The 24,980-nt window shown below is 40.8% G+C and overlaps 1 protein-coding gene across 1 annotated transcript in view; it reads left to right on the forward strand.

The window, feature by feature from the left end:
• The window catches only part of dock4 (dedicator of cytokinesis 4), a 115,196-nt gene that overhangs the window by 66,078 nt on the left and 24,138 nt on the right, over nt 1–24,980 (forward strand). Inside the window, exons 17-39 of the mRNA XM_022749424.1 lie at nt 1,107–1,260; nt 2,482–2,579; nt 2,786–2,869; nt 3,932–4,032; nt 4,984–5,065; nt 6,051–6,221; nt 8,891–9,083; nt 9,799–9,935; nt 11,538–11,672; nt 12,565–12,663; nt 14,481–14,575; nt 15,241–15,316; nt 15,941–16,041; nt 16,324–16,382; nt 17,181–17,329; nt 17,658–17,743; nt 19,670–19,765; nt 19,863–19,923; nt 21,127–21,220; nt 21,420–21,568; nt 22,972–23,058; nt 23,226–23,330; nt 23,632–23,773. Coding sequence (XP_022605145.1) covers nt 1,107–1,260; nt 2,482–2,579; nt 2,786–2,869; nt 3,932–4,032; nt 4,984–5,065; nt 6,051–6,221; nt 8,891–9,083; nt 9,799–9,935; nt 11,538–11,672; nt 12,565–12,663; nt 14,481–14,575; nt 15,241–15,316; nt 15,941–16,041; nt 16,324–16,382; nt 17,181–17,329; nt 17,658–17,743; nt 19,670–19,765; nt 19,863–19,923; nt 21,127–21,220; nt 21,420–21,568; nt 22,972–23,058; nt 23,226–23,330; nt 23,632–23,773 — 2,554 coding nt within the window. The remainder of the gene's footprint in view (nt 1–1,106; nt 1,261–2,481; nt 2,580–2,785; nt 2,870–3,931; nt 4,033–4,983; nt 5,066–6,050; nt 6,222–8,890; nt 9,084–9,798; nt 9,936–11,537; nt 11,673–12,564; nt 12,664–14,480; nt 14,576–15,240; nt 15,317–15,940; nt 16,042–16,323; nt 16,383–17,180; nt 17,330–17,657; nt 17,744–19,669; nt 19,766–19,862; nt 19,924–21,126; nt 21,221–21,419; nt 21,569–22,971; nt 23,059–23,225; nt 23,331–23,631; nt 23,774–24,980) is intronic.

Consider the following 24,980-nt stretch of genomic DNA (forward strand, 5'->3'; position numbering starts at 1 on the left):
GCTTGTGCTGGTGTGAGAAACAGTTGTTACTCAACTGGCTGTATGCACATTTCCTTTGAGGCAAAGCTGACGGATGTTGTTGCAGACCTCCTGTGCAAGTCTCTATTTCTTTATTTAGCCCGGCCTTTATGTCCATTTTCTGCATTTTATAGACACTAAGAGACTCACTGTCATCTTTTCACACATTTTGGGTTTGACACATCAAAAGACTAAAGCAAATAAAACTGCCTGCATCTCCTAGTTAAAAGCTTCTGCAAGACCGTCTTGGGTGTAATTGAGAATAATTGCAGACTACATGCTTTTCCTCAGCTGCAGGCAAAGGGTGTGTGCATAAACCTGAGGCTTTGCGGAGGACGAAAAAGCATGGAGCGCCTTCATACATTTCATTGGCAGCGAGGCAGAACAGTGACCAGAAGTCTGATTATTTATCCTTCTGTTAACTACAGCTACTACTTTCTTTGAGCTGTCTTTAAAAACAAATCCTCCACTTTTCATTGTCCTCTGTTCTCTTGTGTTGCCACCAGATTTAGTCTTACAAAACCCTCCTAACCTGAGCCTACCAGTTTTAAAGGAAAACTCTGGTATCCTGGTGTGTTCCCACCGTTTGGGGGGGGGGGGCATTCTAATGCCAGATGGAAGTTGCTGAAAAGCTCAATGAAACTGGCATGGCCTAGTTTCTCCTCAGACCCAAAATAGACACAGAAGAATCAGTCCAAACTGTGTGGTAGCTTTGGAGCTCAAACGGCCTCAGCTGTGCATTAAGGCTGCACATTAAATCCCAAAAGTCTCATCATTAACTTCTGCAGCGTTATCACCTCGACAGGCTGAACTTTTAAACCTGAGCCTTAAACTAAGTTTTAATCCTGTTGTGTTGTGTTGATTTATGGCTTTACATGTTTCAGTCACCATTGATATACAGCCTCCAACCCTGTGATTTAATATATGACATTTGTGGAAATCACCCACATTTGAGCAAGTGTAATCTTGATAAATTGGCATTAAAACAGTGATTGCAGCCTTACTTTAGCACTTCTTCCTTTTCCTATTAACCCACTGTGCCAGTTTTTTAAAAATGTGTTGCGTCTCCTTCTCCTGTTTCTTTCCAGTGTGAGGAGAACACCAGCTTGGCAGACTGTTCGCGCTACCTGAAGCTGCCGTTCTCTAAGCCTAGCCTCCCGTCCAACAACCAGACGCTGAAAGGCACCAAGGAGTCTTTCTGGATCACCAGCTTCCTCTGCTCCACCAAGCTCACACAGAACGGTAAACTAGACTCAGGGATTGACATTTTGGCCACTCGCCCGGTGAGGTGTGTTTGGCTGCGGTGCTCGAACTGTTTGTCACATTTTTAATTGGAGTTAGCCTTTGCGATGCTTTCGAGTGCTGTGTCGTCCTCTGCATCTGTAGAGTTCGGCAAGTAGGGAATAGAAGTATTTCTGCCAAAGACGGTGATCATCACTTCACAAAAGGCAAAGAAAGTGGTAAAACACCATATGTTGAAGGAAAAAAGAAAAAGAAAAAAAACACAGAGGAAGAGACAGGTTCTGTGGAAGTGAGAAAGTGGTATTTCTAACCCATGAGAGTGTGTGAATAAACCTGTGAATATGCAGGGTGGTAGAAATAGCCTCCAGTTTGCAGATCTCACTAATGAACTAACAAATCATTGTGTTTTCAGAAATGCGCTTACAAATATTCTTGTAGTCTTTTTTTTTTTTCTTAGCTGGCCTAATTCATGGTGAAAAAAAATTCATTAGCCAACAATGAATGTAAAATGAAATATAGCGAACATTAGATGAGACATTTGTTTTTCTCTACTGGGTCACTGATGCATCCCAAACCTCACCAGACTGTCAATATTTTACCAGACTACAGTATGTCTGTGAGTGATGAATTGTTTTTTTACTTCATGAAGTAGCTGGTAGAATATATAACCATAAAAGCTACAGGCACAATTTATTAACAGGCTGTTAATTTCTTGAATACATTAGATTTTTTTTTTTTTTTGTGAATTGTTTATAGAGGTATTGCTTGAGTTTTTGTTGAAAAAAAACAAAAACATTTGACAGATTGGTACAAACAAACGCACAAACACATGCACACACAGACACAAATTCACACGTGAAGTTGCAAAAAGACACGCTTCAGGTTGAACAGAATCTGAGGAGACAGCTAAAAGACTTTCTTCTCAGGGCTTATGTTTTATTCATGCATATGTCTGGGGACTCTGGCTCAGGAAAATGACTTTTTATCTCCTTTATCCCGCTGCACTTGAAAATGTCATCATTTGTTTGGATTCGGTGGAGTTTTTGGGCTATAATTGAAGGGTGTGGCGATGCTGTGTGATCTGAGGTGCATATTGCTCTCATAATCCTGCTTTTCTTTACAAACAAACGAGATGTGTCTTTACGTCTTCTGTCGGTCACTTCCTGCTTTTTGTATCTCCTTCGCTTAGCCCTGTGTCGCACTCTCTTTGTCTTCCTCCAGGTGATATGCTGGACCTGTTGAAGTGGAGAGCCCACCCCGAAAGGATCAACGACAGCCTCACTAAGCTGAAGGAGATCGATGGCTCGGAGATTGTCAAAGTAGGACCGCACTCAGCTCTGGATTGCTCCTGCTATCCTGGCATTCATAGTATTGATTGTTTCTGGTTTGATTTCAGTCCACACGTTTTTGATTTCATGTCGACAGGCTGAGGATATTCAAAAACTGAAACCTTGAAAAGATAATTTGATACTTCAGCTCTGTGCCAGTTTGTACAAACTCCCTTTTGTCCTTCTACCTTCACCAGTTTCTGCAGGACACCCTGGACACTCTTTTTGGTATTCTGGATGAAAGCTCTCAGAGATATGGGCTGAAGGTGTTCGATTCACTGGTGAGTATGTGGTCCTAATGGTCTGCTCATATCCATGCATTGTTGTGTATTTTCTGTTTCCTATTTTTGTCGTATGTCAAGCGCAATCTCAAAATGTTTGAGTCAAATGTGGAAAAAACAGAAACACAAACTAACTGTTGGTGAAAGATCTGGTGATGTAACGCTTCAGAGCTTGCTGAACCAATCTCACCCCGGTCATGCTGCACTGCGCTGATAGAGCGAGGCCGGGAATCGATCTCTCTCCCCCTCTCTCTCTCTTTCTGTCTGCCTCTGTGTGTGTCTCTCTCCCGCTCGCCCCATCAGTCTGACACTGACACATGAACACACTTTCTCCGCTCGGCGTGGCGTTATCAATGATGAAAAGGTCGAGCGGGCCGGTGCACTCATCAAGTTTCCTTTTTGTGGTTTTGAGATCAATCCAACAAGTCTGACAAGTGCACTTATCTTCTGTGGTTCAGTCAAATTCAGTGCAACAAACCTACACATGAGGGAAACATGGTTATTATTGTTCTATTCTTATAAATCTGTATTTTCAAATATCAACATTTTTCAATACTTTTCCTCTTATCTTTTATATTTGATATATTTTATCTCTTTTTTCTGTTGGCCATGAAATTAAAGTAAACAGATTGATTGTGTTGCACAATGATGTGTGTCTGTAGAGTGCAATTTGACAACATTTTACTTCCTCACCATAGATTTCCTGTTAGAGATTTATTTCAAGGTGAAGATTCATATAATAATAACTATCTGAAAAATATCGCTATTCCATTTTATTTTATTTTATTCGCCATTAAATCTCATCTGAATCTTACGCTAGCTCAGGTTAGTTGAACCTGTGTAGCTCAACATTGTTCAAACACACAGAACTTTATTTGAATTGGCAGTGGAGGTCCTGAAGTTGTCAAAGAATCATATACGTTCAGGAAATGTATCCATCTGTTGAAATGGTGTTGTCATAAGATCCTTAAGGGGAAAACTGTATTTAATGGGGTTAAAAAGGGTCAAACAGACAGTAGTCTTCTATGTTTGTTATAATATGTCTTCTCTGTTTATGTCTAGGTCCATATAATCAACCTTCTCCAGGACAGCAAATTCCAGCACTTCAAACCAGTCATGGACACCTACATCGAGAGCCACTTTGCCGGAGCTTTGTCCTACAGGTGTGTGACGATGATATTTCAGCCTTCACTTCTGCAAATGTGGCTGTTCAAGGCTCCTGCAGCGCCTTGAGCGCACAACGTTGCAGCCTATATTGTATTGTAATGAAGTGTCAGATCAGAGGCAGTCATAGAGGCCAACCTGCGTCAGTGCTGAGAGGCAGATCTGCTCAGCTCTGGGCTTTGATTTTAGTCACAATGTAAGTGTGAATGAAATGGTTATGGCGCCACCTGGCGGATGAAAAGTGAACTATGAAATTGTGCTGTTTTTTTTTTTTAACTCCTCCTTTCTCCTCCCGTCTAGCAACGCATACACACACATACACACAAATTCACAACCTGCTGTTCTCACCGGCTGTCTTCTTCACACTCTCTGTACCTGCAAAGATACCGTGCTGGTGCTGTCTCTTTTTTTTTTTTTTTTTTTTTCTTCTCCTACTGTACTTGTGCACACTGAAGATGCTGCTGCCACATCCATCTGCTTTCAACTCTCTTACCTGTGATATTGTTTCATTAAAAGTGTCACACCTTAATTGTAACTATCTCAAGTTCTTATCAGGGAACAAAGACGTCATCTAGTCCTGATTAGAATGAGAAGACATTGCCTCTGTCACCAGCTCACTGCTGAATGAAAAAGATGCCCCTCTTCAAAATGACTAGATTTAAAGAGTTTCCTTTTAAAAATGCAGGAAGGGATTTTTATTGGATTTGCTAGTCATCCTATGATCATTTCTCCCAATTATAACATTTAAATCATCTATACTTGAAATATTGGCCAATGAGTGGCAGAGTTTTCTCAGAAATGGATCGAGACAGTGTTTGATGGAAAGTATTTCATTTTAAAATGCTGCATTGCCTCATCTATATTTGCCAAATCCAGTGGGAGCGACTATGTGTGATGTTGCTAGAGCTGAATGGTAATACTGTGTGTGTGTATATGTGCATCTCCTCTAGGGACCTGATCAAAGTGCTGAAGTGGTACGTGGACCGCATTGTTGACGCAGAGCATCAGGATCACATACAGCAGGTGCTCAAGGTGAGGCACTGGGTATCACACGTGTGCACACACAAAGGATACGCACACAAAGGCAGACGGAGCGATATTTTCATACCGCACACTCCCACATGCGGCTGTCTGTATAGACACACAATCACATGATGTACACACACGCACACCACTACACCATCAAAACAGATGCATCCAGAAATACAAACAAACAAACGTGCTGCCTCTCTCAGCCGTCCCTGCTAATCAGCAGCGAGTGTGTCACGCCACCATTCATTACTCCCCTCCTCTGTCTATTATGCTGCATGCAATTTTAATCAGCAGAAATGCAGTGCCTCTGGTGTTGGGAATCCATATCACATTATTCTAATGACTCATGCAGATACGCCATCAGAGAAACACAGTGTGGCTTCTGTATTGCAGTTTCCCATTTATCATTCACGGAACACATTCTGCAGCAGAAGTAAATGTTCCTATGTCACGCAGTAAATAATAAATAACTGATGCACAGCACGTGTTGTGTAGAATGTCATTTATTAGACTTTTTTGAACACCTTCTTTTGACAAGTTCAGTTTTGTACCAACATGTGAATCTTTATATAATTTAGTTAAATGATCTTGATTATTGTTTTGTTAAAAAGTGGTTATTTTACCTTTTTTTAATAAAAAAAAAAAAACTAGGGCTACAAATACTTATACTATGGATAGTAAATAAAATGTAAGAAAATCATATAAAATGGCCATTACAAGCTCCAATAGCCCAAAATGACATCTTCAGATTATTTATTTTGTCTGACCGCCAAAACAAACGACGACTTGATTATCAAAGTTGTTGGCCAAATGTGTGCACCGCTGTTTGCTCTCTGTTAAATTGAGTCATAAAAATTTGGATTGAATACATCAGGGCAAAGTTTAATATCACATAGTTCTTTGACTATTTTCCCTTGAAGGGAAGTCTGACTTGGCTTTTTCATTTCCCAACAACTGATAAATGATTGTTCCTTCTGTCCTCCAGGCCAGCGAGTACATCTTCAAGTACATTATCCAATCTCGCCGGCTCTTCTCATTGGCCACAGGAGGCCAGAACGAGGAGGAGTTCAGAGTCTGCATCCATGAGCTCTTCATGTCCATCCGCTTCTTCCTCTCGCAGGAAAACAAAGGCACCAGTCCCGTCGCACAAACGCAGGTACATGTGTGTGTGTCGGTATTTGTGTTCGAAAGCACAAACATGTGTCGGTTCCTCTGTGCTTTTATGCATCTCCTTGCGTGTCTATGTGCCTGTTGGCACATTCGCACCACATTATGTTTTCATTCTGGAGGACTCCTGTTAATGCAGTTGTGATAGGTGAGAAATTGGCTGTAATTGAATTTCATGCTACCAGAGGGTCTGGAGTCGGAATAGGAATTTCTGTGGCAGCTTCTCCTTTTTCCGGTGGGAGGTGTGCACAGCAGGGCAGCCGCCTTCACTGATTTCAAACGAGACCTAAACAAACAAGCTGAAGATGCCAAAGATAATCCTAATTACACACCAGGAACAGCTGCTTGTGTGGTTGTTTGTGGTGTCTTATTTTTATTTTTTTTAAACCACGTGAGAGAAATTCCTGTATTTTTGCCTCCACAGTACCTGTGTGTGTCTCTGAGTCTGTTTTTGTTGTGCTGTATCTCATAATCTTCTCCTTTTCCATCTCTCTGTTTTGCCTATTTGTCCTTCTCTTCTTCCTCATCCCTTTCCTTGTTTGACTCTTCTGTATTTTCATTGGTCTCTTTTTCTTTAATCAATTAGAAACATGCAATCTTAAAAGATAGAGTGTGTGTGTGTGTGTGTGTGTGTGTGTGTGTGTGTGTGTGTGTGTGTGTGTGTGTGTGTGTGCGTGTATGAAATCACCTAAGCTTGACAGGAATTTCTGTCCTGTATTTCCTTGATGTTCGCCTCCCCCATGTGAACCCTGAACACATGTTTTGCTCTACAATTAAAGAAAAATAGTTCTCACCAGGTTTATTACTCCGTCAGGTTTTCTTTTCACACCTCATTTGAACAATTATAGCAAAGTCCTCGAGAGACTAACAGAAAGAGTTGAGCTATTAAAACCAGCAGTCTTGTTTGAAGCCCTCCAGTCACTTCTCAGTGACTTCGTAATAATTTCACCTCACTTTGAAGCTATGAGAATGAGATTATTAGTGTTACATTAGCTGCTTCAATGGTGCCCTCTCCATGCGGTCTGTAAAGCTCCGCGTCATCCCTCCACTGACTTCTGATCTCGACTAATCTGTATTCTCGACACAACAATAGCTGTGGGAGGACGTGGGTCAGGCTAATGCTAATCCCAGTTAATCTGCGACATGTGGCACACACTGGTCAAAACACACAAGTAAATACACATAAACAGCAAAGCCATGTACGCATAATTTGACACCTAATAAATATATATATATATATATATATATATATGTATATTCATAATTTCAGGTGTGTTGTAGTTTACATCACAGGATGACCTAATATCTGATGTGTTGAGCAATGAGGATGATGTTCTCCCGTCAATACTAGAGACCGTGTGTTGCCGGACCACTCCCTGAATATTATTTAATTTATAATTTGAATGTCAATAAGAATTTCTGCACAGATGGCATTTTACTTGGGGAACAAGTGGTCCCCATGAACAATAAACACAGGAGTTCTCAGACTTCTCTGTTTTTCAGTTCCAAATACACCATGTATCAGATCAGTTAGAGAGTTTACTTTTTCTTCTCCATTAAATTCTTTTAAATACATTTTTATTTTTGATTGAGGGAGCTTGAAATGGTTTTTGTTAAGTCATGTCTTGTCTCTATCACGTCTTTTCTTCTACTGAAGTTATTATGCTAACCAGCTAGCTCCACCCTGTTATGTCACTGTCTGATAGCGACTCACTGCAGCTTCCAATCTGGCCTGAAGACATAGTGCTGCTCAGAGGGCGTATTATAACCTCTATAGCCAGATCTCTTGTCAAGCGACAATCACCATGAATTCTGTCAAGGGGCCCTGTCTGTCAGTGTAGACCCCACAACAGTTGAGAAACTCTCAGAATTGGCAATTTCCATCAGGAGCCTTTAAAAAGTAGCAGCGCTATAAAACTCCTCGTTACTCCATTTAAACCAACCTTTTGTCAAAAACAGCTTCTATCCTCGAAAAATGAGAGTAGGTAAATAAAAAATGAGATTTTAGATTTTACTAAAATTCATTTTTCAGTGGTGTAGCAAGAACCTGACAGAACTTGACAGGAAGAAAGAGCATCAGACAGAGAGCTACAAACAGTGACAGACAGCAGTCCCACTGGAGCAGTCCTTTAGTTTAATCCATATAATCCCTGACTGCCATGGGTTCCAACCAAATCCAGTCCGGGGCCAGCAATTCATAGCATAATAGTAAAAATTTACTTTTGTTTTCCCAACATCTGCGCTCATGAATTTAAATATACATATAATACATATATCTGACAATATGAAGAATATGGATTTTTATGTTTGCCTGTTCTTATACAATTTAAAGCCCCTAAGGTACAGAACACCATTTGTTATTACTGAGCTTTGCCCAGGACCTCCACATCACCATGAGAACGAGGTTCCTTTATAGTGTATAGTGTAGTAGAATATGATGCTGATTTAGTGGAGAATGTATTGAAATTACTGGATTTATATGGTGCTTGACCATATAAATCCTTCATTCATACTGTGGAATGCTCTGTTTAGCATAATTTGCGAGTATCAACAAAGTAGTTCCAGTCTTAGAGGGGGAAAAAAAAGACAATGATAGATTCACTGCGTCTGTTTGATTTAGCGTCCACCTGTTTTAACTTGTGGACCCTCTCTGCCTAGGCGATGTTCCTGCGGACATTTCCAGCAGTTTATGGCGAGCTCTTGAAGATCTTCACTGTGCGGGAGGTGGCTGGCTTCGTCAGGGAGACGCTGGGCAGCCTGCCCACCACTGTCCACGCTGACTGCCCCCTGGAGGCTGTCAAACTCCAGTGCATTGCCAAAACTGTGGAAAGCCAGCTTTACATTAACCCAGGTAAAGACGTGCTGACACGTACAGATGCACAGTTTATGTACACTTTCATATGCACACATAATTGATGCTTGTGAACACACTGAAAGTCCAACACAGAAAAACTTTTGTGAACAAATATCATCAATATAAAAAGGCTTGCATAGAGATTATGAACACAGAGGAAAAATAAACAGCACAGAGGGAAACAAACAGATTTGAACAACTAGATTCATCCACAAAATACAGACAATGATCAGTGATACTTTGTATGTTTGTCTTGTAGCTTGTACACACAGACTGTTTATCCACATTATACTGTACGGATGTGCACTCCTGCAGTACACTCATTGGAGAACACACCTTGGCTAATTGTTACCCTACAGTGCACATAACTCCATGTCATTAAATTGTGCTTAATAAAGACTGTGCACTGAGACAAATTACTGTGTCTGTTTTATTTCCAGCCTTCTCCCAAAGGCTACATGTAACAAGATAAACATCCCTCATGCAAATCACATTCATTTCACACAAAGAATTACGTTTAGTTACATTTAATTACATTTAAGAAACACAGAGTGCTCATGAAAGCAAAACAACACATGGCATTACAAAAAATGAATGCAAATGTTCTCAGTTTTTTTCATTTTCATTTTACCTTTTGGTGTTTTTCTATACACCAGTATGTCTTTGATGCCTGACAGCCCACTGTGCGTGTGTGTGTGTGTGTATGTTGCAGAATCACGGTGCATCCTGTTGCCGGTGGTGCTCCGTGTCCTCCAGGCCCACATGCAGGAGCAGAGGGACCTGGTCATGTGCGCCCGCATCCTCACCAGCATGCTGTCCCTCATCAAGAAGGAGGAGACTGGCACAGCAGTGAGTATTACAGCCACAACCGGCTGCCGCTATACCAGCCTGCCTCGGCCTCGAAAGAGTAGTTTGACATTTTGGGAAATTCACATATTCACCTTCTTGCCAAGAGTTGGATGAGAGGATAAAGAAGAATCTACTGCTAGGAGCCAGTTAGCTTAGCTTTGCACAAAGATGAGAAACAGTGTCAATAATAACAAAATCCCCCTTCCAGCACCTCCTAAAGCTCACTAAGTAACTTGTATATCTTGAGCATCCAGAAATTACTTCTCATTTATCTCTCAGAAAGAAAAAGATTTGTTTTTACGAAAATGTTGATCTGTGCCTTTAAGCTCTAAGAGTAGAACTCAGCTTCAACAAATTGATTTCCCACTTCATTCTTAATGACATGTATGTGAATTCTTGGTTTCACTAGAGATTTGCCGTCATAATGACTAGAAAAAAACTTTAAAGCGAATCAAAGCTTGAAGAATTAGTCTTAGAGCAATTTCCTCGCCAATACTTTGCAACAGCAGATTGTTTTGTTGTGTGTATATGGTCAATTAGTCTTGGTAACAGGGACATTGGCAGCCGTGCAGTCCAGTAATGAGACCCATCAATTTAGTAATGGGCATTGTCGGAGTGGCAGTCACTTCGAACTACTGTGCGTGTATGTGTTTGTCTGATTTCTGTGTGTGTGTGTGTGTGTGTGTGTGTGTGTGTGTGTGTGTGTGTGTGTAGCAGCTCGGGTTGCCTGGTTTGCACTATTCTCTGCCAGAGGGGCAGCTAGTGGTAAAGGCGTCCAGCAGGACACAAGCATGCAGACAATACACACACACACACACACAGACAATACACACACCCACACACACACACACACACACACACACGCACACACACACACAGAGTGGCACCACATCTAAAGGGAAGTGACAGCAGTGGCAGCCAATGTGCCAGTCTGAAGCTCCTTCTCATTATCGCTCTGTCCAAGACCTGCCTGTCTTGTCAGGGGTAGAGACTAGAGGGAGATGCGCACACACAATCACACCTACACACACACAAACTCTCTCTCTCACACACACACACACACACACACACACACACACACACACACACACACACACACACACACACACCAGTTTATCCTCCACTCTATTTGAGATGCTTTTAATCTTTAACTGTCTCTTACCCTTTGTATTCTACTTCTTTTTATTCTTTTCCATTCTCCCCTTTTAATGTGAATATTATAGTTCCAAAATCTTGCACTTAGCCTTGAAACTTCTTATAAGTGTCCACACTCACTACTTCAACACTCATTAAAACTGCATTGAAGGTAAGATTATAGGGTGACAGGAGCAGAGTTTGGCTCAGAGGCAGAATGACGTCAGCCGTCGATCATGGTTCAAGGTTGTGCTGCCAGAAAAATGCAAGTGGAATGCTAATTAGTCGAGATAGCTTTCAGGAAGCATTCGTGTAACTTCAGGATAGAAATGAAGGAATGTGTCGTGTGAATGTCAAGGATCACTCTGACATTTGAGTGTCACATTTTGGCAAAGTCTTTCTTTTCCTCTGTATATGTGAATACACTGTGAAGGTGAAGTGTGTGTGTGTGTTTTCTCCGTCCTGTAGGAGCCTGTAGTGTCGGAGGAGGTGGAGCTAATTGTGGAGAGCCTGCTGGGAGTTCTACTGAGGACCATCTTGGAAATTAGCAACCGGCCCCAGTCTGCTGGCACTGCCATGAGACTACAGTTCCAGGATGTCACTGTATGTGTTTTACCGTGCACAGCACTGTATGTGTCAGTCTGTGTGCGTATGTGAGTGGGTGGGGTGTGTGTGTGTGTGTGTGTGTGTGTGTGTGTGTGTGTGTGTGTGTGCTTACTACTGTAAATTGTTTTGGGACTTAACAAAATGTGCATGAGTAATTATAGATTTTTAAATTGGGTTGCTGCTGTGGCGACTATAATTCCACTAACATTATTAACATTAATTGCAATAATTAAGATTTACCAAACAACACAGCATGAAAGGGGAATGGTGAAGTGGATAATGATGACAACATCATCATCATTGTGGGATGATGGAGACTCGAGGAAGGGTGGAGGGTCGCTTGTAATCGAGTTCTACATCTCTTACTGGTTGCCAGTAGAGGCTAATAAAGGGCATTCTCTTAATTCGATAAAACAAGTTCTTTTCCATTTCCTGTAGTAACTGATACACAGGACCATCCTATGCAAAAGCATCACGTGTCTTTTCCAAACTTTTTCTAATTTCTAATCCACATGAAAGAAAAGGAAAAGAGGCTTAATAATTATTCTGATCCCCCTGCAGTGAATACCATACTCTGATATCATAACCTAATTACGTTTTTATTACAAATAGACTGCTCTCTGCTTAAATGTTTTGAACCATAATAATACATGGACCCATACATAACTTAACATGATTACAAATTCCATTTGCGTCTTAGTAGCAGTATTTCTAGGTTTAGGACAACTGTTTTAATCGTGTAGATTATGGCTTTTTTTTTTTATTCATAGCATTAATGATGATGACCTTACAAACTTTCCTTTTTCGTGTGTGTGTGTGTGTGTGTGTGTGTGTGCGTGTGTCTGTGTTTGTGTGTGTGTGTGTGTGTGTGTGTGTGTTGTTCTACCAGGGAGAGTTTGTGGCGTGTTTGTTGGCACTCCTGCGGCAGATGAGCGACAGACACTACCAGCAGCTGCTGCAGGCCTTCAGCAGCAAAGACGACCTGAGGGTAAGATCGCCGCATCCAACTCTCTCTCTCTCTCTCCCTCCACATCTGTCTGTGGCAACACTCTCACACTCTCCCCATGTGTCTGTGTGTGAATCTGACCTAAAAGAATGACTACAGATAGATGGAGAATGCCAATAATGTGACCTCTATGTCACGTCTGATCACAGACGCAGCGGTATGTTAAAAGCTAATTGTGATAATTAATTTTATCCCAGTGGGATCTGATAACACTGGATATGTTGTAGCTGACATCCTTTGCTGGGTAGATAAAGGAGAGTTATACTAATTTGTCTGAGTTCATTTAAGCATCTGTTGGCCAATTGCAATGCAAGATCAGAGGTAAGCTTACACTGACACCATCTATCTTTTTCAGATACTTCTCTTTCTGCCAACATTACTATACATGTCATTACTTGGTTTGAGCCAGGTCTTCAGTGTTTACAGTCTGTGCCCATACATATATAAGTATATGTTTTTCCATATTAGTATTGGGTAATGAGTGAGGGAAGAATTTCCATATCTATGTTTTTTTGTATTTTATTGTCTTATGTTTATTTGTGTGTGCAACATCTCTATTTTTATTGTTTCTCTTCCTACTTCACTCTTTGAGTTTGCTCTCTCTCTCTCTCTGCTTCTCTGTCTCTCTTTATCATCCACTTTCAGTTTTCAAAAACTCTCCACCTTCAATGTGACTCACTTAAAGCACTAGACACACGCGTGCACATATGTTTGTATGTTGTATGCGTAGAGTTATGTGTCTGCATGCTAAACAGTGCACATTCACAAATGTGCACAGGGTACATGAAGAAGAGCAGAGAGACAGGAACACAGAAGAAGAGACAGAGAAAGTAAATGAGGTCACAAGTCCCTCCAGTGAGAAATATCAATTGGCTGAATGTCAGAAACAGTAGAAAGGTAATGTGCTCTTGTTAGCTTGAGAGCACTTATTCAAGAAGGACAATTTTCATTGTTTAATTTTAGTAATTTTAACACAACTGTCCAAAGTAAGTGTCTGGACTGATTGACACTGGGCTTGTAAAGTGCTCATAGAAACAGAGTTTCTCCTTGTAATGTTCTGTTTAGCTCTTTACAGTCTCATTCTATCATAAATTGACTCTTAAATGTGAATATGAGAACATTGTGGTTTAGTCACATGACACAGTGTAGTTATGAAGTTTGCTGCAACACATTACGTCTGACAATGAACTAAGTATTTGTATATTCAGAAAGTGTCATTTTAATGATCGACCGTACTAGAAAAAATAGAATAAAAATGTTACATTTGATCTCCTTTGTGTGGTTAAATTAAATGTGTGGTTAAATTGAAACTGATCTAGACTGAGAGACAATGGATTTCATTGTTTCAGTACCACTGAGAGAGACATTGATATCATGCAGTTTGTTCATACTAGAGAGATGACTGAGCTAAATGTCACTGAAGCTGAGTGTTTGAATAATACATGTAAAATTTATGCAGATGTCCTCTTAAATATTCCCACAGTGGAAATGTAGTGTCCAGAGAATGTACTTGAGTTGTTGCAGGATTTTGCACAATAGTATTCTTCACATGAGTTACAGGTATGCAACACAAAACCTTTCAATGAACAAGTGTCCAAAGTCTAATAACTTCTGCCCTATTGAGTTTTTTTCATGAAAGGAATAGTGAACAAGGGAGTGACACGCACAGAGCTTGATATTGAATATTTCAGAACCATGGAGAGAGACAGCAGTAAAGACTGTGATTTAAAGTACTGCACAAACTTGACATTTTTGCTTTCGAGTTTCCAGTGACGCCACGTCTACTGCGTTTGTTCCAGGACTTCCTGCTACAGATCTTCACAGTGTTCAGGATCCTAATCCGACCAGAGATGTTTCCTAAAGACTGGACTGTCATGCGATTGGTCACCAACAAGTAAGATCAAACACATGAAGGAGCACACACAGACGCAGATGAGAGAAGGAAGAAAGTAAACAAAAGTTACAAACAGGTAGAAAAAGTGGAAATACAGTCAGGGCAATGATAAACAATGTTTTCAGTTAGAATGCACAAGGGCTGTTACATGGTATGATTTTTAGACCACCAAGCCATGAGAACACAGATAAGTAAAAGGGATTTTTGATGTGGTGCTGTCATTAAAAATGAGAGTGAATCCAAGGCTAATGCACTGTGCCACTCTGGAGGACACCATCGAATGCGGTGCATAGATAGTGTGATACATAAAAGTCAATGAAAACGCTTGTATCCACTCAGTCGTACAGACCTTGGTATTTTGAGTGGAAAGCACCAGTCTGTGGATGATAACACAAATTTAAGTCTTTATAGTCAAATTCAGAAAACTGGAGCTTAACAACTTCAACTCATAACGAAGGAGCTCCTTTTTGTGTTTTTGGTTTTCCCTTGGGGTTTGTATGTGTTTCAGTAATACGGCACTTCAACGCTAATTCACCTCCGCACCATTACTCTTCAAGAGGGCTGTTTGAATAATACGTGAATCGTTCACAGTGATTCATTTTCCTCCAAGGTGACATAATAACCCTCTCCACCTCCTGCACGCTTTCTTTCTCTTGCTCTTTTAGTGTCATCATCACGACTGTCCTCTACCTTTCTGACGCTCTGAGGAAAAACTTCCTCAATGACAAGTTTGACTACAAGGTAGGAGAAATTTAGCAGTCTGTAGATGTGTCTGTCTGTGTGGAGAACTAAACAATGCCACAGTGCTTCAAAACTCCCCGAGTATCAAACGACCTCACTTCTAAAAAAGAAAAAAAAAAAACAGGCTACAGCATTATTGCGCCCCCACACACACAAACACTCACACACATACTGACACACAGGCAGATACTTATTAGAAATTATTTTTGTACGTCACACTTCACAGAGACTCAGACATAAAACAGAGATAATACCATTAGTCAAAAGCTAAGGGCAGACAAGAAAATAAGCTGAATGCCAAAGAACAAAAAACAGACAGAGGCAGAAGAAAGAAGAAACATCAACAAAAAAAGAGGCTAATTAATTCATTTTAGTCTGTTCTTCCCTCTGTGATGCTATAGATACACATCTCCTATTCATAGTTTCAATACATACACACACACACACAGTTAAAGAATGCAAAACAAATAATTTACTGTAACAGTTGTTGTTTAGTATCTACCACAACACACTGACATACTGAATACAAGTGGGGAATTATCCAGTTTTTTTACTTTCGCTTGAATTCCTGAAAACTTAAGTTAGTTACGATTGAAAAGAAGCTATTTTTGCTTCCATTTTCAGGTGTGGGACTCGTATTTCTATCTGTCAGTAATATTCATCAACCAACCCTGTCTTCAACTGGAGTCCTTCTCTCCCTCCAAGAGGAAGAAGATACTGGAAAAGTAAGTGCACACACACACACACACACACACACACACACACACACACACACATACACACATACACACACGTGTTAGGAAGGCCTGTAATGAGCCACGTGCTTATGCAACAAGCCATCCTATCCTGCTCCTACTCTCTGTCAAACCTCAAAACAGCCACACGCTTGTACGCGCACACAGTGTACTGTAGGTCACACACAGTATAATGACTACTTAACGTGCTGTTCTGTGCATCTTCCCTGCAGCCAGCGCGCATATTTCTAACCATGATATTTGATCATGCAGGTATGGAGACATGAGGGTGATGATGGGCTGTGAGATCTTCAGCATGTGGCAGAATTTAGGTAAGATGATAAACGTGGTTCACGTGGACTGTTTTGCTCCTAAGTTTACTTCTGTAGTGATATCGGACTTATTCTGAGTGGTGCTGCCAACAAAGTACTGTAAAAGCAACTGTCTTGTCTTCCAGTCCAGCAGCAGGTGTCTCTCACAAGCCTATAACAACAAGCTGGAAAATATTTCTTTATTTACGCCTTTAGCGGTATAAAAGTGTTCCTGAAACCTGTGTGACACACAAACATCAGAGAACGTAAAGGCAAATAAACTCTCTGTTTCTTTGAACTTCAGCTGATGGGAGCTAAAAAAACCTCTCACCCTTTCTTCTTTTTTTTAATGCCAAAAATGATGTCACCATGGCAACCAGCTCCATGCCTCACTCTGCTTTGTTTGGATGCTTTTGTTCTGTTCTGCATTTGTGATGGATTTATACAATTTTCATAATAATTTCCGGTGTATTCAAGTGGGTTTTTGCACAATTTGAAGTGCATTTTGAAGTCACTTCATTTTTCTTTTTGCTTTATTTGATGTCAGTATGAATGGCAAAGTCTCTCCACTCACAGTAATCAATTTAAATATATGCAAGGTGATTATTTAGTTTGCGAAAATACTGTGTTTTATAATTTGCTGAGAGTGCAACGCACTTAAACCAAATTACCAGAGCAGCTTTTATTGTGGTTGTAGTTTTTGAAGAAAGGAAGGCTGCTTTCCAGAGCTGGCCAAATTGCCTCTGACATAAACAATACGCTGTGTTCAGGGATAAAGTGAGAGCCTAACCTCTGCACGGACCTCCGTCTCTCTTTCAGGGGAACACAAGTTGAACTTCATCCCAGCGATGATCGGTCCATTCTTGGAGGTGACGCTGGTGCCTCAGCCTGATCTGAGGAATGTCATGATCCCCATCTTCCATGACATGATGGACTGGGAGCAGAGACGCAGTGGCAATTTCAAACAGGTGCACAGCTGTTAGAAGCCCGAAACTGATATTTAATCACGAGATTAAATCAGCTTTCAGTCTTGGGCAAATAAGAAAAACCCCCTTGACTTCTGCCATCGAGGCAGGATTAAATCATAAAACTAAAAAAACATGTCTAAAGCTATTCCTCCGACAAAATCTTGTGACAAACGACTGACTTTGACGTGACGTGATATGATTTGATCTCGCACACTGTTCAATTTTAAGCCCCTACACCACTCGTGCTGCCTTTTCCTCCCAGTCATTTTTATCAGTGTTGCTTGAACTGGCAGCCTCTTTGAGATGTAAATGCTTTTTCTTCTCACAGGTGGAGGCCAAGCTGATTGACAAGCTGGACAGCCTGATGTCTGAGGGCAAAGGAGATGAGACATACAGGGAGCTCTTCAACAGCATGTGAGTGAGAGAAAGGAACAGCAGTAGAGGCAGAAGACATGGAGATGAGGGTTGTATGGGTGCATATTTACTTAAAAGGGGATGGGGCTCACGTGGCAGAATGTCGTGTAATTTGGCCCATGGAGCCACTCAGGAGCTCAACCGGCTTAACAATAAAATCACAACAGAGGCCTAAACTAATTTGCTTGGGCGGAGGCCAGCTCAGGATACCAGGACACTTCCACTGACAGACAAAATAGCTGTTTATGGAGTTTAATGATCCAAATGATACGACCCACGCAAGACCTCATCAGGTAAATGCCTGCGTGGGCTGCATCTCACAGGTCGTTTGCCTCTGGAAATGGCCTTTTTTATCTGCAGGTGGATGTGTCCCAAGTATTCTGCTTTTGAAAATGGGCTTTTAACCCTGAAAACCAAAGAGCACAGATGACAGCGTTACTGCTCAGAGAAGCCCTCATTTACCTGAATTAAAAAGCAAAAAAAAAAAAAACTGTTAAATGTATTAAGGTGTTAGATTGATTACAGAACATGTCGCTTATGAGGAAAGTGTTTTTTGAAATTGAACATATCCTTTAAATAGACCTTTTATTAGTATGAAAGGGTAAGCCCTGGGTAGCTTGTTATTTCCAAGTGTTGTCACAGAGTAGATTGATGAAATAATAATCAGAGGTAAGTGAGTCACCTTCATCTTCACTCACGCCCCCTCCATGGCCAGTCCACTCTGTCCTCGTGTTTCCAGGTTTGTGCTCCTGCATGCTTAGTGTATGTGCTAACGCCAGCGTGTGTGTGTGTTTGTGTTAGTGTGTATGTGTGTGTGTGTGTGTGTATCCCTGCTTCTTTTGTGGTTCTGTGCCTGTTCATATTTTTATGTCCCCCGTCACTATGAACTACTATATTTGGACTTGAAAAAACTGAACTCCTACATTTCGACTTAGCGTCTAATAACATTACCCCATGAAATGAAGTCATGTTTCTGATTGATATACGTACTGTGCGTCTCCCCTAGTATCACATATGTGAATCAAAGTACTTTATCAATATGCATCTACTGTAATTGTCCCTTTTGTCTTTCATAGTCATTCATTATCTTTGCCAACATCTTTATATGTGAAATATTAAAGAAAATAATGTAACTGCATATAATTAAATCTATGTGTCTATAACTAATCTATATTGTGTAGTGTTAAGCAATCATGCATTAAGATTCATTATTGTTAAATTGCCAATATTTAATTCAGCCTGAATACACATTACAATTTAGTTTTATGTTTATTTTTATGAGTCTAGTTGAGTTCATGAGTTCTTGCTAAGTTAATTTATTGCTTTTTCTTAGTTTTAGTTTAATTTAGTTTCTTAATTTATTTTCCTCCTACTAACTCCACTAACCCCCAAACTAACCTGTGTGAGTGTGGGCTGATATTAATCGTATTAATATTAATTTATTCCGCCTATGCTTCCCGCCTGGAGTAGAATTCCTCTGTTTGGTCCGTACCCTAGGTAAGACGCTCTCCTCTTTGTTCTCTTAGTGTCGTCTGTGTGAGGGGGAACGGGGGGGGGGACGTTAACTTCAGCCAAAAATCAACTGCAGCATTTTGGCTGTGATGTGTTTGTGTTCTTTAAAAGCTCTGTTGAGATAAGCAAACAAAATTTTCAGTGGCAAAACAGCCAATCAGCTATTGTGAATTTTTTAGCCACTTTTGGGTATTTTGTTTTGTTAAATTTCACAGGCAGGCCAGCAAGCATAGGTGACCCTGGTGTGACTGGGATTGATTTCCTCTTTGCTTCGCTTCCTTTTCTTTCTTAGTAATTTCTTCTTTCTTTTTCTCCCCAAATCACCTTTCCTTCCCCATTTGCTCCCTTTCACATCCTGTCTCTTTTGGTCTTCACGTCTCTGTCTTGTTCTGTCTCTCCTCATTTGTCCTCCAGCCTGCTGAAGAAGATTGAGAGAGAGACCTGGAGGGAGAGTGGGATCTCTCTGATCGCTACCGTCACTCGCTTAATGGAGAGATTGCTGGACTATAGGTGAGAGCGCGCACGTACACTTGGAAAACACACGGTGATACATGCCTTCTCCCTTTGCATCATGGCACATGTCTTATGCCTTATGTTTCTGTCATAGGGATTGTATGAAACTGGGAGAAGTGGATGGTAAAAAGATTGGATGTACGGTCAGTTTGCTGGTGAGTAGCAGTTACTCCTTGTGTCTGTGTTCTTTTTAGAAGACTTTTCTAAAACCAGATCTTCGACAGGATTCCTGACTTAACGTATCTTAATGACCAGTCGAAAGTTAATACTAGAATTTTAGGGTCCAGTGTAATGCAGAGCTGTGTCAGGAAAAATGATAAAATCAATGAAATGATGGGGCAAAAGTTTTTGATGAGATGGATTGATTCCACAATCATTTGTGTCAAATATGTAGCTGTACCAATAGACGGTTAGCTTAGCTTAGCTTAAAGTGTGGAAACAGGTTTATAAAAGGGAAAAAAAATTCCACGTTCATCCTTAAAGCTCACTAATAAAATGTTACATCACATTTGTTTAATTTGTATAAAAACTGAAGTGTAAAAGCCTGGAGTCTCCTCTGGTTTTCTGTCACTGCTCCCAGAGAAGATATTCAAGGTGTAATACAACACTTAGGTGCTCATTGGCTGATTTTTTTTTTTTAACGCTAAGCAAACCCTCTCCTGTAGCTTCATACTTAACAGACAGATATGAGAGTGGAGTCAATATAACTCAGCAAGACAGTGAATAAGCATATTTCTCAAAATGTCTCTTGCTTTGATATTAGCATTTTGTTTTCAAGTTAAAGCTAGCTAAAACATAGCTATGGCTTAAGGAGAAAAATATATTATAGTAACCCATTTTTATTGATTAATTTATTGATTAAGATTTTGTAAAAATAGAAATATGATATACTTCATATCTCAAACTATTTTACATTTTGATTAGTTGATTATTTTGTAGGATATCATGATTATTCTCTCTAAGTAAAATATCCATCCATTTTTCAAATCCTTCCCTGTTAGACATGACAAAACTCAGTCAGTTTTTGTTTTATGCGTGCTGTCATCACTACTGTCAGTCCTTTTGCCTACAAAGTTTCCCTTATGTAACTGCAGCCATCTGTAAGAGCGGCAGAGAGTGTGTAGGCAGGCGGATCAGAAGTCACTGCTAATCAGCAGCTGAAATATACTGTTGCACCTCCACCATGGAACAACCTGTCACTTTTTGTCCTCATTTGCATCTATAAACTCTGTATAATTTTCATAATCTTCTCTCTCTCTCTCTCTCTCTCTCTCTCTCTCTCTCTCTCTCTCTCTCTCTCTCTCTTGTGATGTCTTTTTGTCCTGAATCATCCTCGAACCGCCCACTGCTCCTGTCAGAACTTCTACAAAACGGAGTTGAACAAAGAGGAGATGTACATCCGTTACATTCACAAACTGTACGACCTGCACTTGAAAGCACAAAACTACACAGGTATGTGTAAAGGAAATGACCCGAACATACAGTACGTGTGAGTGTTACTGTTCTGATCTGCTCCCATGAGTCACAACTTCAAAGATGACTCAAGGAGACACTGAATCCTTCCTGGTTTCTTAAAAACGTACCTACTGCTGCTTTTAGACGTACATGATCTCCTCACTGTTTAGTCTGCGTGTGTTTGTGTGTGTCACAGAGGCGTCGTACACCCTGTTGCTGTATGATGAGTTGTTGGAGTGGTCAGACAGGCCGCTCAGAGAGTTCCTCAACTACCCCATGCAGAGCGAGTGGCAAAGAAAGGAGTATCTGCATCTCACCATCGTCCAAAACTTTGACAGGGGGAAGGTGAGCTGCGACACACATCTCTGTACAATGCTGGGGTGCTTTCATTGACTGTTGCATGCAGACCCGTTTTCTATGGGGAAAGCCAGTTAAACAAACTCTGTTTTTAGTAATAGCAACACAGAAAAACTGTTCATATGAGCTCTAATAGCAGCTTCTTAACGCTGCTTAATGCCAGGGAATGTACCACGCCACTTTGAAGCTACAGTCTCATTGAGATTACTTTGTCAGCCACTCATGCATATTCTAAAATGTTGAAATATAGAGGTATGTCTAATTCATGGAATTGCAAAAGACGCACATCCATATAATTAATGATTCATTTAGAATATATACATGTTATCCATAAATACTTGGATTTCAGCATAATAAGCGTGAACAAATCTATTCAACATTAACGCTCAGTTCAGCTAAATGCAGCCACAGCAGGATAGAAGATGACAGAACTGGAGTTCCCCACTTGTTTAGTGGAGACGTGATGGCATTCACATGAAATGAAATCCCCTCTAAAGAGGAGATCAGAGCTGTAAGCTGCATATAGCAATAAAAAATACGTCACTTGCGGTCAGACATTTAATTTCTACCTGTCGTGAACTGTGGCGGCGGCTCGAGGCATCAACACCGCCTCGGTTTAATCAGATGAAACGCTGGCGGCTGTAATTAAAGCAGGAACCATATCTTCCCACAATATCCTACACCATTCCTTCCTCAGAAATATTGTGGGAGATGATCACGGCAAGACCGGCGGGTGAAGCGTGACACGCATTGGTGGTGCTGGTTTTAGCAACGAAAGCACAGTGAGTCTTGGCAGCTTTAAACAGAGCTCAGGTGATTCAGGATGCAGCAGCGTGAGGGGGTTCCCAGGCTTCGTTTTGCTTCTGTTACTGAAGGAATACATTTTTTCTTTCTTCCTCCCGCAACTCATCTCTTCTGATTTTGTCTCTTTATCCTCACTACCTTTGCTATTGTTCTACACTCTCAGGGAAAAGTGGCATTATGAAAACTTCCAAAATCACAACCCCCCTCCCCCCTACCTGCCCAGAAAAAGCATCAGATCCCCGATGAAATAACATAGTTCTATGGAATCATTACAACAGCTCCCTTGTTACTCATTGTCCAATTTTCCCTCACATTCATGAGCTATCCCATCTGCCAGTGCTGCCGCACACCGATTACAAGGCAGCAGGGAAGGAAAGCTTTTCATTTCATTAGCAAGATGGCTAGGTGTTGCATGTACCTGCATGAGGGGGGGGGGCATATTTGACTCCTTATATTGTTGACTCGCCAGTGCCATCCAGTGGAGACAAAGTGGTTTTAGCAGTGCCAATGCAGAGCAAGGGGTCTCTGGTAACACTGTGGACATGAGGGTGAATAAGTGTGTGTTTGTGTGTTTTTAATGTTTTCAGTGTTGGGAGAACGGAATCATCCTGTGCAGAGAGCTGGCTGACCAGTATGAGTCTTACTACGACTACAGGAACCTGAGCAAGATGAGGGTGAGTTTTCCACAACAAACAAACTTCAGAGACACTTCGTGAAGATGGAGTGTTTTTGTCGTGGAGTCTCGCTTTAACCACGTGATTTTATTCATGTTAATCTGCAGTTTTGAGCTTTTTTGTTACATAATGTTTTGATGTAATCCTACTATTGTCTTCCTTGCTAGATGATGGAGGCCTCTCTCTATGACAAGATCATGGACCAGCAAAGGCTAGAACCCGAATTCTTCAGAGTTGGTTTCTATGGAAAAAAGTTCCCTTTCTTCTTGCGGGTAAAGTAATCTCCATATTCCCTCTTTGACATGAATAGCAAGTGGGACAGAGTAATATGTTCACCCTCTCCATTGAAGAAATAGACCTGCAGGAAGAATTAACTTTTCTTATATAAGACTCCTCCAGTGTGAGGTGACATTCAGCAACTCTTATTCACTGCCATTTAATGATGTAAAAGGCTCTGTCCTTGGTAGAGTTTGCAGATGAGGTTGCAGTTGCAGTGTGCAACCACTAGATGTCAAGCTAACTCTGCGCTGTCCTCTGCCACCCCCCACCCCACCCCCCCAACCCCCTCTGCAGAATAAGGAGTTTGTGTGCCGCGGCCATGACTACGAGAGGCTGGAAGCTTTCCAGCAGCGGATGCTCAACGAGTTCCCCCACGCCATCGCCATGCAGCACGTCAACCAGCCGGACCAGACCATATACCAGGCAGATGCACAATGTATCCTATAGAAAGCGGCAAATGCAGAATTCATTCCCACAAGTGTGGAGAAATGCATCCACGATGCACTTTTACAAGTCAAATGAGTGGAAATGCATACAAATTGATAACAGCACAGTAAACATACATATTAAACACACAGCAAGCTTTGTGTTTACATACACAGAGTTGCCTGTAATGAGGCACGCACAGTGCCTCGCTCTTCCTCTCACAATCTCTTGTCATTATTGAAGCCCCATTTACAGGAATGCATACAAACATATTGTACTGCATATTAGGCGACATGCAGTGTACAGAATCTCATACAACAAAAGCACTCTATTGTCATGCATACGCTTAAATGCAAGGGCTGAGTGTTGACTTCTGGGTTGCCTGACGTATTAAAAATAAGCTTTAAAAGAGCAGTATTCTATTTTGACCTGGATTTCATCTGTCAGGCTACATACTGGCCACCCTCACCTCTGACTGGTGGATTGCTGAAAACAATATTCAGGGTCAGAAATAACTCTGCAGCCTTGTATGTGTTTTGGTCAAAAAAACAACAACAATATTTCAATGTACATGTGTTTTGATTGAACAGGCTGTAATAGAATATCAATCCAAGTGCTACTACAATATTATCTACCATATGAAATTAAAAATATAATTTTAAAGTAGAGGCACAGCATTAACGATAGTGATTTAAATAGTCTTCCCAATTTTTTTGTATGACCATCATTGTTAAGGAATTCACAAGGACAGATATGACATAAATGCACTGTATTTAAAAGTGTAAATGAGGGAAATAGCTTTCACACACTTTGCTTTTTTTTCTTGTTTTTTTTATTTATTTATTTCTAAAACCAAACTTTGACCCTTATTGTACATACATCAAGTCACTGACTCACATGGAGAGCTGTACTCTTCGTTTTTAATAATTCATACTAATGTGTGAGACAACTGTTGGCCTATATAGAGGGGGGCAGGGGAGGGGGCAGAGATTCAGTGACATAATGACAAAACAACTCTTGAGACCAGCACTGAAAGACGGAGGACAGAGAGACATGTTTAAGTTGTTCTGTCTGTCCTTTTTATAATACTCTTAGGTGTGCATGTGACGTGCTTTCTCTGTGTACTTCAGTGGTTGTCTGAATAAATTAGCACACTGCTGTGTTATTCTCACATAATGCTAATCAACAGAGTCTCTCTCAGATCGCTCACCCAGCTG

The sequence above is a fragment of the Seriola dumerili genome, unplaced genomic scaffold, assembly GCF_002260705.1.
Source record: "Seriola dumerili isolate Sdu_G_001 unplaced genomic scaffold, Sdu_1.0 BDQW01000138.1, whole genome shotgun sequence".
Classification (NCBI taxonomy): Eukaryota; Metazoa; Chordata; class Actinopteri; order Carangiformes; family Carangidae; genus Seriola; species Seriola dumerili.